The sequence below is a fragment of the Calliphora vicina genome, chromosome 1 (genome assembly GCF_958450345.1).
Source record: "Calliphora vicina chromosome 1, idCalVici1.1, whole genome shotgun sequence".
NCBI lineage: Eukaryota > Metazoa > Arthropoda > Insecta > Diptera > Calliphoridae > Calliphora > Calliphora vicina.
In genome coordinates this window covers 94,382,286-94,395,155 of record NC_088780.1, presented here as the reverse complement: position 1 = coordinate 94,395,155, position 12,870 = coordinate 94,382,286, and the positions used below count along the sequence as shown (strand labels likewise).

General features: G+C 31.5%; 2 protein-coding genes across 2 annotated transcripts; one reads left to right on the top strand and one right to left on the bottom strand.

Moving 5' to 3' along the window:
• Positions 1 to 4,045: 4,045 nt before the first annotated feature.
• On the top strand, positions 4,046 to 7,008 carry Rsph4a (Radial spoke head protein 4a). Its single transcript, XM_065515158.1, has 3 exons — positions 4,046 to 4,387; positions 4,443 to 5,554; positions 6,284 to 7,008. The coding sequence occupies exons 1-3, from the start codon at positions 4,056 to 4,058 to the stop codon at positions 7,006 to 7,008; spliced, it is 2,169 nt and encodes a 722-aa protein (XP_065371230.1). The 5' UTR covers positions 4,046 to 4,055.
• On the bottom strand, positions 6,836 to 11,631 carry Srr (Serine racemase). The gene is made up of 6 exons (XM_065515159.1): positions 11,335 to 11,631; positions 11,189 to 11,259; positions 7,951 to 8,401; positions 7,595 to 7,887; positions 7,311 to 7,533; positions 6,836 to 7,249 (listed from the first exon to the last, which is right to left on the bottom strand). Exons 1-6 carry the CDS (start codon positions 11,596 to 11,598, stop codon positions 7,109 to 7,111), a joined length of 1,443 nt encoding a protein of 480 aa, XP_065371231.1. The 5' UTR covers positions 11,599 to 11,631; the 3' UTR covers positions 6,836 to 7,108.
• Positions 11,632 to 12,870: the final 1,239 nt, after the last annotated feature.

Genomic DNA, 12,870 nt, shown 5'->3' with positions numbered 1-12,870 from the left:
GTAATGAAAAACGTGTGTTAAGAATTTTTCGATCTCACTCCTTATCTGTTTTCATTCAAAAATTGTTACTACACACGAGGGGGTCAATAAGTCCGTGACTTTTTAAATTAAACACTGGTGAATTCAAATCCGACCAACGTTAAATTAGCATACATATAACTTCTGCAAACAGGGAAAAGTTATTCCGCTGGGGGCAAAACCCCCGCCGATCACTGACCCCTACCATTTGTCGCATAGTGTAATTTTTAATCATAAAAACTTTTATTATTTACGGATAGATGAACATCTTGAATAAAATCAAAGTTAAAGAATGTAAGTCTCTAGAAGTCGGCATAAGTTAGATTTATATATGTATATCGAAAACATTACATAATTTGACTGAGTTTACATTTGTCTATTTACGTTTGCAAAAGTAGAAAATATAAAAACCGAAATACACAGCGGTTGACAATGGAAACTTTTCCATATATTTAATTAATAGATCAAAATTTAATTGAACTCACAATTTAAAAAATTTCAGTAGAGGCAAAAAACTGTTTTTTTTTTTTTTAAAGAGTAGAGAAAATTATGTAAGATTTTTACAGTGGGTAGATATGTCCACTGTACATCGAATTCTTACAAAATGTTTTGAGTTGACTCTCTTTAGAGGAGTCTTATTTATATTAAGAAAAAATAATAAAATTAATTAAATTCTGAAAATAGAAAACAACTTAAAATCTATTTATTATTATGGTATTGACAAAACAATGGAAACTTATGTGATTACATAGTTTAAAATCTCTGAAAATGTATAAAAGATTGATGCCAATATATTTAAAATAATGTTTATTTTGTATATCATTTATTAAAATTAACAAACATTATGAGATAAACGTTAAACCACATAATAGTAATTTACTGTGAGTCGTTTAAATTTACTTTAATAACTTGTTGTTTTGGCATACATTTAAAATGTAAATAAGTAAGTAAGTAACTATCTTTTAGATATTTAATTCTATGCATACATAAACAAGTATCTTAACAAACATGTACCCACAATAATATTAAGTATTTTTTGTTTATTAAGAATTTATTTTGTATTTAGATATCCACACTGTGTATTGTATGTACTTGCATTTAACACAACAATATCTTATCTAAAAATATCTAATGTTTACATATTTTATTAAAATGTAATCCTCCTTATTTAGTCAACATATGATAATTGCACTAAACGATGTTTAAATTTTGTATCTATGTGAATCGCTAATATAACTTTCTTTGTATGGACTTAGAAAATGTACATTCATATCGCTATCTTAATATAGAAAGGCCCTAACTAACATGTTTCTTACTTTATAGGAGTCGGAAACAACTTAGTAAAACTTAAAGTTCTGTAGTTGCGATTTTTTTTAACACAGACTTTTATGAAGGTCTTCGTCCAATTTAATGTTGTCACATTTAATTTTATTTTATTAATGGTGTATTACGGGCTTATCAACCGAAGTATGCAAACAACTAAATTTTTAAAAAAAACGAGTTAGGGCGTTTCTATATTAAGGTAACGATATGTATATATATAGCTAATAAATATTCTCCAATAACTTTCTTTGTTCAACCAAATTTATGTCTGTCGAAATTGTATGAACGTAAATATTTACAATTTCAATAATATTTTGTTTAATGCTTTTTTAATAAAAAAAACTTTAGATCGATCATATGATCGATCGAAATTGCATCTAGTATTGAGTTTTTTATATTAATTTTATGCAAATGTGTCAGTTTAACTTGAATTAATACACTACCATTAAACTTGTTTGAAATTAAAACAATATATGTACACAACACAGCCTCAAAAGTGAGTAAACACCCGCGAATTTTTTGATTTTTTTAGAATCATGAAAATCATTATAGTCCGACTTAAATCTTTTTTTTCACAACCGAAACTATTATTCAACTCAATTTCCAACAAACCGAACATTAAAATTTTAATCGATGAATAAATTTTAGGATTTTCATTATCTTAAAAAAAATCAAACATTTTTTGGTGTATACTCACTTTTGAGGCTCACTGTACATATCGCTCTTTTGCTGCATTTCAACTACAATGGTCTCCAAGGTAAAGTAAACGAGATAATTGATTTATGCTGCAAATAAAATCGATGTCGCTGCGGTCGAGTCGAAACAGATGCACAATTCCAATTTGCACATCACTATAGCGAGTTAAATGATATATGTAAATATAGGCAAATAAAAAAATTTACTATCTATTGATCTCCAACGACTTCTAGTCCGAGACTTATTCAAATTAAAGATTGAAGTCTCAGCTAACGTTTTATTAAAATACATCTGCCTATTTTTTGCCCCTAAGCAATTCCGGTATAAAAACTTAAAAAAAGTTAGGAAAAATTTCCTTCACAACCATGTTATATAGCTTTTTTAAAAAAAAAAAAAACGATTCAGTAAGAAATTTCACATTGTTGGAGTTGAGGTGTTTTTGGGAATGGGGGCCAGTACGTGGTCCCTCAAATTTGGGTCTGAAATTTTTAAAACAAATCGCCAAAAATCCATTTATGATCCGAATGGGCTAAAAATTAAAATATAAATAGTACTTTCCAACCATGTGAATTAGGCTAACAGTTATGTCGACCCTAGAAAAAGTTACATGTATCCAAAGTTGGAAAATGTAAAAACTAAAAAAAAATTATAATAAAATTAGACGCACATGATTCTGAATCAGTTAGAATTTACAAGAAGGGTACTTATAGGTACTTTTTTCCTACTAATTTTTGATTGTTTTATGATAATGGTCCTAGAAATGGTACACACATAATCCTAAATGAAATAGAATCCCCAAAGGGGGAATTAATGATACTTTTGGATATTTCTACAATATAACAATGAATCAATAATCATGAAATTTAGGGGCGTTATCTTGTGAGTTTTTACAAAAAGAAACTCCATAGTACTTCTTCTTTCTTCTCATGGAACTTTTTGAATTTTCTTTAATAATGAACCAAGAAACGTGAAATTAATGAGTTGGTTAGAACTCTAAAGTTGGTTTTTGAATCTGTATATGCTCAAGATTAACGTTACTGACATCAACATTTGCTACACTTTGTATCTTTTAAACAAATAAACATAAAAATATCAACCACGTATTTAGTACTTGTGGTAATTGGGAGAATCCATATCAAAACGGAAAGAAAACAGCTATTTTCGGATTTCACATCTTCGATTTTAATGAATGTTACCACACATATTACGGTTCCAAAGAGTTTGAAAATTTAAAAATTGGTTAAAATTGTCTAAAATTATATACACATAATTGCCCATAACTTTGAAAAACACAAAGATATTGTCCTTAAATGGTGTGAATAAAATTGTTAACTTCCAAAAGGTTAAAGGTCAATTTTCAGAGTATATATTTCAATGTAAAAAATATCAAAGATCGCGGTGTTAAAAATTAAAAAAGAAAATGGTATGAGGACACCTAAACTCTTTGCTATATTCGTGCAAAAAAATGTCGATGGAGACTCGATTAGTTCAGGAGTTATAAAGAAAAACGTTATTAAAAGTACGTTTTTTTTCATATAAATTCATATAAAACTTTAAGCAAATAGAAAACAGAACACAGTTGAATCAAATTAAATTTGTATGGTCTCCCTCGAAATTATTTTGCACGAATATAGTAGAGAGTTTAGGTGTCCTCATACCATATTATTTTTGAATTTTTTACACCGCGATCTTTGATATTTTTTACATTGAAATATATACTCCGGAAATTGTCCTTTAACCTTTTGGAAGTAAACTATTTTATTCACACCATTTTAAGGACAATATCTTTGCCTTACGAGTAGTTCTTCTAAATAAATCGATCTAGACTTTCTTATTATTATTATGAACCTGTTATAGCATATGTATTTGGTCACTCGATATAAATTTAGGGATCACTCCCCTAAAATGCCTTACAAAATAAATCTACATAATCTATTACAATCAAGATTACTGACAATTTATATTCAATTCGAACGAAACAAATTATTTTCAAAAAGTCATACAAAATATCAGAAATAATGGATTTAGATAACATTTTATCTTGTGACGATTTTCTATTGGCGAATACATCTAGTAGTATTCAAACTGGTGTAGATTATCCCTGTGCTAAGTTTCTTAAGGAATCTCAAGCTAAAGTTAAATCTCCTTTACAAAATGCACCAGTAAAATGTGAACCACCACCGGAACATTATATGTTTAGCAGTTCGTCTTCGTCAATGTCAAGCGGCTTGATGTCACACGATGTTCGTTCGACAAAGGAACCTCTAATAAAGGCACCAAATATTGATTATGAAGTTGCTGTAGCCAAATCGATAATGCAACAATATAGCAACATAAGTGGAGATAATTTGTAAGTGTTAATCCCTCAATTGACATAAATCCTCTTAACATGTGTTTCAAAATAGATTTGATCATCTCTCCGATATTATAAAACGTGTTATAGACGAACGTCCTCCTAATGTAATTGATTTTTTCGAAGAGTTTAGTCGTAGTGTTCGTGAGCAAAAGTTTCACTTACCAGAACGTTTTCCACCAGATGCGGTTTATGAAGAGAATCGTATGTACAAGGTGGCCAAAAAACAACTGATATCTATGAAACTGCCCTATCCAAACGATTTAACGATTCAGAATGCAGCTGAAGATGATTTAGAAGAGGAACGTACAAAAAACAATGATTTTAAGTTGGAATTAAAACAGGATTATTTGGACAAATTTCACACCTTCAATGAACGAGTACAGCATTTACAATTCTTTTGGAATCAATGTGGTTTCAGCATCAGTTCTGAGGACATTTTTCAATTAGCATGTTCAATGAATCGCTTAGAAACACATCCTTCAATAATGCAATGTCGTTTTTGGGGCCAGGTCAATGGTTTAAAAGCTTCCTACTATGTGGTGGAAGCAACTTTATCCAATGAGGAATATGAATCACGTTTACAGCAAATGGAGAAGGAAATGCAAGAAAATCATGCGCAAGCAAATAGGGAGAGTGCTTCAAATCAAAATCAATTTTCACACATTGGTCCCGAGCTAACTCCTGGTGCTATTGGCTGGGAAAATCATGCAGAGGAAGATTTATTTAAAATGAAAACTAATGAATTGCCAGTACCTTTGGTGAAAGATGTGGAAGTCTTTGATATACCACCGGAACCTATTGGTAAAGGTGTAAATCGTTATTCTTACTTTGTTGTCAACTCCTTGTCGGATGAATGGATTGAACTGCCAATTGTAACACCAAAACAGATTTCACTATCAAGGCAAATTAAAAAATTTTTAACCGGTGATTTGGAGGCAGATATTGTTTCATATCCTTGCTTTTGTGGCAAGGAAAAACACTATTTAAGAGCAATGATTGCTCGTATAACGGCTGGCACTTATATAGCACCAAAGAATTATTATCGTAAAATGACTAAAAAGGAGAGGCGTATATTTGAAGGTGGCGAGGATGATGAAGCTGAAGACGAGGAAGAAGAAGAGGAGGAAGAGTCCCGAATGGGAGATGAAGAAGGAGAACCGGGTATGTTAGATAAATAACAGAATTGCTTATTTCCAAACATAAATATCGAAGGAATATATTCAAAACCCTCTATCTTAAAAATAACAGAATTGCTTATTTCCAAACATAAATATCGAGGGAGTATATTCAAAATCCTCTATCTTAGAAGTTTATTTCGATAATTCATAAGGAATATTGAATTATTTACAATAACGTATAACCAGACATCGTGTTAATGGAGCTAAAGTTTCTAAATTTTACTATGTTATATGTTTTGTTAATCATTATTTTAGAATTAAATGAAGCTATGAAACAATTTTGAACTCATGAAGAGGGTTTCGAGAAAATACGATATTCGGAAATTGGTGTGTTTCCTTAAACAACACTTTTTTCGAAACACTTTAAACAATTGAAACATATCGAAATATTCATCGCAGACCCACAATAGATCGTCTCTACGAAATTCTAAGACGATCTAGCTATGCCCGTCCGTCTGTCTGTCTATCTGTCTGTTTAAAACACGATAAGGTTTGTTTGCTATGGAAAATGGGCAATATCTGTCCATGATTTCATCTAGCCCTATACACATGTCCCCCGGAATTCTGTTTTGAGCAGTCATAAATATATTGACTATGCGGCAATCATTATAAAATTTTGCACAAATAAGTTTTTGTAAAGAATCCTAAATAAAAACTGTTCACAAATTTGACAAATGTTGCTCTAAAATATTCCCTTATATTTACGTTACAGATAACGATATTGTTTTATTGAAAAACGAAAAGTACGATTCCTCCATCCAACTCACCACGTTAAATAATACCGAAAAATGGGTTCATATACGACCAAATATTCTACTACAAGGGCGAATAGTCTGGTATAATGAAGAAAAGGCACAACGAGAAAGAGAAAATGAACGCAAACGTTTAGAAAAAATGCGTTTACAAGAAGAAATGGCCGAAGATGAAAGCGGCCGCGAAGAAGACAACGAGGAAGATGAAGATGAGGGCGAAGAAGAGGAGTTGGAAGAAAATGCTGAAAGAGGTCCACGAATATTAACTTCTTGCAGCCAAGACATTAGCAGTGAAACTTCAGTGCCTTGGGTAGGACGATTTACCAGCAAATTTACTAATCAAAATGAAAGAATCCTTATAATGAAATCAAATGTTTGGCCCGGAGCTTATACCTTCATCTATAAAGATCTGTGTGAGTCTATATATTTGGGCTGGGGTCATAAATTAGTTTCGCGTAATATGTCTTGGAAACATATGACACCCATTGCTGAAGAATATCAACATCTGCCGGTAGATTTTATTGAAACCATTGATCCCAGTGTAGAAATGGAAGAGGCTTATCAATTGAGTTTATTAAAGAAAGAATTCAAATTTAAACAAATAGATGATTATGAGGAACATGCAGCATTAGAATCAACTGATGACCAAGAAGATGATGACGATGAAGATGAAGAGGAAGAATAGTTAATGCTAATTTTTACATAAATATTAAATAACTTGTTTGTATATATAAATTTATATGTATAAATAATAATTTGTATAATCGTTTTTTTGGTTTGCTGCATTATTTTTTGCCTTGAGCGAAGAGCTGAGCATCTATAACTAAAGGTATTTCCGAAAATTGTACCTTGGAGTAAGTGACTTGTAGCTTGTTTTTCAATTCCATACTATGGCTCCAGTCTAAGGTCTCACAAATTACTTTAACCTTTCCATTAAAAACATACGCATTAAATATTAAAGAATTCAAAAATACTAAATAATCTTACCTCAACGGTGTAAATATCTTTCAGCCAAGCACGTTCATGCATAATTTCTTTAATGGACACACCCAATGAGTGAAGTATTTGGCACAATTCATGAATACCACCGGGTCTATCACTAACTTCCACATTAAATTTCACTAAACGGCCTTCAGCCGCCAAACCTCTTTCAAGACAACGACCAAAGACAGTGGTATCGATATTACCACCACATAATAGGATCACAACTCTAAAAATAATATTGTTATAAAGAGAGTTTTTAAAGAAAATCGACAAAAATTTCAACCTACTTTTTGCCCTGAAGTTCTGGTAGTTGACCAGCCAATATAGCAGCCAAACCAGAAGCTCCAGCTCCTTCCACCACACATTTTTCTTCTTCTACCAAACGTAAAATAGCCAAAGCAATCCATTCTTCTTCTACCACAACCATTTTATCAATAAGTGGCACAGCGGTAACATATGCATTGTAGCCCACTTTGGGAACTGCTAAACCATCTGCCAAGGTATTTTTTATAGGAGTATGAACGGGACCATTATTTTCCATGGCTCTGGAAAAGCTGGGACACTTGGCAGATTCAACACCCTGAATAAAATGAAATAATATAATTAAAAATCTTAATTTTAAACAACATGTGTTCAGTCTTACAATAACTTTTGTTTTTGGTGACAAGGCTTTAATAGCGGTAGCTATACCAGCTATTAGACCACCACCTCCTACAGGAATTATAACAGCATCGGGATTTGGTACTTGTTCCAAAATTTCCAAGCCAATAGTACCTTGGCCAGCCATAATATGAGGATGATCATAACCATTGATATATAATAAACCCAATTCTTCAGACATTTTCATGGCCCATGCCTTGGCTTCAGACATGTCTTTACCTTCAACTACAACATTGGCCTTGTAGTTACGACACTTTTGTATTTTCATAATGGGAGCTGCCTTAGGCATAACTACGGTAACGGGTATATTTAATTTCCAACCATGATAACTGAGAGCCTGGGCATGATTTCCAAGAGATGCCGAAATAACGCCCACTGCCTTTTGTTCTTCTGTTAGTGACAATAAAGCATAACGCGCACCACGCTCCTTAAAACTAGAATAAAATTAAATACAAATTTTAATTATAAATCATATCAAAATGCAGCATTTCGTAAACGGGCTTTTAACTGGTTTCCGAAAAATTACAATAAGCGATAACGAAATTAAATAAATGAAAATTAATAGTTATAATTTTACTAATTTGGCCAATTAATTTCAATCTTGTTCGACTAATTTTCTAAGTAAATTGTCTGAGAGGTTCAAATTGTTCTCTCCTGGAATAACGCGATGTTAAAATAATAGATCCTTTTCTAGAATCGAAAACAATCCCCGAAGAACACAACTTGTTAAATTTCAGAACATGTTAAATTTCTTCTAAGACATTTGAAATTAATACATTTGGATCTCACAATCATCCAAGAAAGTCATGAACTTATGCACCCCGTGGGGTCCAACTAGGTCCTTCAGCGACACATCCGTGAGTTCAGTTCCAAAACGAAAAACATTCATGATACCATAACCTGTTCTGAGTGAGTTTACTATGAGAAGTTCAATAGTTTCTGTCAAATGCCCTTAGATCTATTACGCTCAAGTCAGGGTCATAAAAATTAAGGTATTTAAAACGAATACATTCTTATCCAAGAACGTCAAGCATCCCGCAGCGTTATCTATTGACAAATAAAACCAGATGCTTGCGCCACACAACCTCGAGTTCGGATCCTAAACGAAAAACATCACAGGATACATTAATCTGCTTTTCTCTTTCTCCTGGTACTTCTCTTTGATACAACTTTTTCTTAATCTCCCAAAACTCCTCGTATTGGTTTAATCTTCATTAACATTAATTATACATTTCGACTTAACTCCATGAGAACTAACAGTGTGAAAAACTTTGTGTATTCTTGAAAACTCGGAAGGTCAAGGTTATCGAATATCCCTGCATGCGTCTTCGAGCCATCAATGATAACTTGATCCTTTTATACTACAGGGAACATCTAATTCGTCCACTGCCTGTTTAGAAGAAACACACTTTGTAAAGGTATCAAAGGAAGCAATGACCAGACTCCTTAAGTGGATCTCATGTCAAAGAATTGTCTTCTGCAGATCAAATTCACAGGTATAATGACTGATGTGTACTCGTATATTCGTATAAGGCATGCAAAAATGTGTAGCAATAGGAGAGCTGTAAAAGGTTTGCAGATTCTATTGTAAAACAGGGTCAAAGATCACCAATGTGTCTTCGGAAAGGTTTGTTAATTATTTGGAGAAAGGACACAAAGTTAAACCAGTTAAATTTGAATTATTTGGAGAAAGGACACAAAATTAAACCAGTTAAATTTGAAGAAATATTGGATAGATGGATGAACAAGAAAAAAGACCCCGCAGTTTGTTTTATGGAAAATTTAGAAAATTTCACTTAGAATTACTGTTCCATTCCCCGTGTAGTTTATTTCAAAACATGAAAAGATCTGACTTTTCCAAGGATACACTTCAAGCTCAAAAGTGATGACATAGAAGTTAAATTAAAGTAAATCCAAATGGAAAAATTACACGGGGCCACCCTTGCCACTCATGGCGAAGGGTATAATAAATCAATAAACCTGAATATCTCTTCAACTAATAGATATAACCTACCTACAGCTCATTCGGAGTATAAATTTGAAAACACCTCATCTCGAACCATGTGAAATTTCATAAAAATATCTCCAATAGTTCTCGAGATACCGAATTATTTCCAAAAAATCGTTTCTAAAGCACTGTGCGTGGGTTATAGGTCTTGCTGAGTACATTACAAATTGTGTCAAATAACTTCAGAAACACTCTCAAATTCAGAAGATATTCTAAAAAACCGTTTCCAGTGATGTTCGTCAACTTATATAAATATTTAAAACGTTTACATTACTTTCAATATTACTTCTTAAAAGTGTCGAGCATTATTGAGTACACAGAATGGAAAGAGGTATTGAAGTGTATAGAGTAATCAAAAGCAGTAGAATTTTTTAGCTGTGCACTACTTGTAAATATTAGCATACGATAAGACTAATTTTTACGATATAATAATTATAAAAATACATGTATAGTATATGCTGATATACAAACTGATAAGATCCGATGAAATGGATGGATTGATTGGACTTTCACTTAAAGAAAAAATGCATGTGATAAAAACCTTAAAACCAAACATGCTCTAATGAAAACTAATATCAGGATACAACTGGAATATCAGATTTATAACCGGATATATTTCAAGAAAAAGAGATGCAATTTTCTAAACTTGAAACTGTTAAAAATAATTTAAGGTGATAATCAATTTACGTCATTTTTAAATAACTTATTAATTAGTTTCGGTTTATCACTTTGACAAATTATTTTTTTGTACAAACACTGACTACTGAACAGAAATATTTGGAATTTTGTTTGAATTTTAAACAAACAAAATAAAGAAAACCTTTGATCTGCAAAGATAATGCAAAAGTACAAGTGAGTATATTTCTATTAATCTGCATATTACTGGAATTTTTATAGAAAATACTATCGGTTATATATTATATATTTAGTAGACTGTAACATGCAATGAACTAACTTCGTACATAAATATAAGTATTCATAATTAATAAATGGACCATTTTATCAGTTTTACTTTATAAACACTTGAGAATTATGAGCAGATGTCTGGAGGTTCTTCTAGCAGTAAAACGGTTTTAATCAAAATCACGTGAAATGGAAAATGTAACATTAATTAAGAAATAAATACATCATTTGGAAAATTACAACATTTATATTAAAATGTAATATTTTTTTTTAAATTCAGATAAGATTTATAAGATTTTTGTTTAATTACCTGCCAGTATATTGCAAGAAATCCTTTTTTAAATACAAATCCATGCCATAAGAATCTGAAGTAGTAGAGCGCTTAAAATAATATATGTAAAATAATTTAAATATTCAAATACTTATGAGTTTGTGTTTTTAAATTTTACAACTTACCGGACAGGGAGTTCTTTCTACGCCATCCTTTATTAAAAATGCTGCCGAAGTTATGTCATGGAATGATATTTTCTGAGGATTTCTTGGATCGCAGAAAGGATCTAAAATCTCATCGTTAGCCTCAAATACTTTAGGTACAGTTAACTTAGGATTGGGTACAACAGTAAAACTATTATTTCTTTCTTTAACTGAGGGCTTGGCAGCACTTGTAGTTTTGGCCTTGCCATTGGTAGCAATTTCTACACCATTTTGTGCACTCGACATATTTTTTTATTTTTTGATAATTTTTGTTAAAAACTTTTACTATATTTTTTTTCTTTTAAGTGATTTAGCTAGTGGATTAGAAACTCTGCCTTCACTCGTGCGATTTTACAAATAAACTGAACAGTATTGTTCATAATTCATTAATTGTTAACTTAAGATTTTGTTGTTTTAATGTACAAGTGATTTCAATAGCAACAAATATATACAGGAAATCACACTGTATTAACCCATGCCGAGGCAATTGCTTATTAATCAGATGAGATATAATAACATGTGAAATTTTGTTCCCATAAAATATCCATTTCCCACGAAGGGAAAATTGCTATCGTGATATTTCCATGAAATTTTCATTCACAATTGTTAATTCTGTTCGTAACAGCTGTTTATTGTTTACAAAATTTCATCTTCCACGGCCATGGCTATATGGACTCCGATGGTGAAAATTGTTAGTAGCTCAACCATTTTTAAACAGTTTCAAAAGACCTAATGAACAATTTAATATTGAAAGCTAAATTATTTCTATGAATTTTATATATATTGTTACGTTTTTACCTTTTAAAAGCGGTGGTTTATTTCCTTTAAATATTCCATTTCTTTTTAATTATGAATATAAGCACCAGGTAGTTTAAAAATTACAACTCTTTATTTATTAAAAAGTACACAACAATAATTTAAAAACCCAGAAGCTAAGCTAGAAGTCAATGTAGTCCTTATAGACTGTATTTGTCACTAATGTCTGACCACTTGGCTGACTCCAATTTATATATTATGGGTCATTTGAAGTCAGAAATCAATTGGTTACTTTATACATTCCATGTAATCTAACGTGAAGACACTTATGTGTCTGTATGTAATCTGTACTGCACTTTTTTGTGAATAATTCGTACATACTGGTTTTATATAAATTGTGTTGATATAATTCTCATACACTTTATTTTCTTTATGCTTAAGCATACTGACATTCCATCTAATCTAGCATGAAGTCAGTTATCACTTTTGTGACTCTAAGTAACCTAGTGTGTAGTCACTTTGAACGTTCATAGGGTATTGTACTTTAGAAAGTGTATTGGACTGTCTATGTCTTTTTAACTGACTGTTTAAGGTAAATGGTAAGGTAACTGACTCTATATAACCTGTATGTGAATCCTATCCAATGTTAATAACAGCGTGTTATCAACATAGTTTATTAGTAGAAGTTTCTACCGCTGGAAATGTTGATAAACATTATGAATGTTGCAAGCAGCCATTACAGACCGTTAAATTCAAATTGAT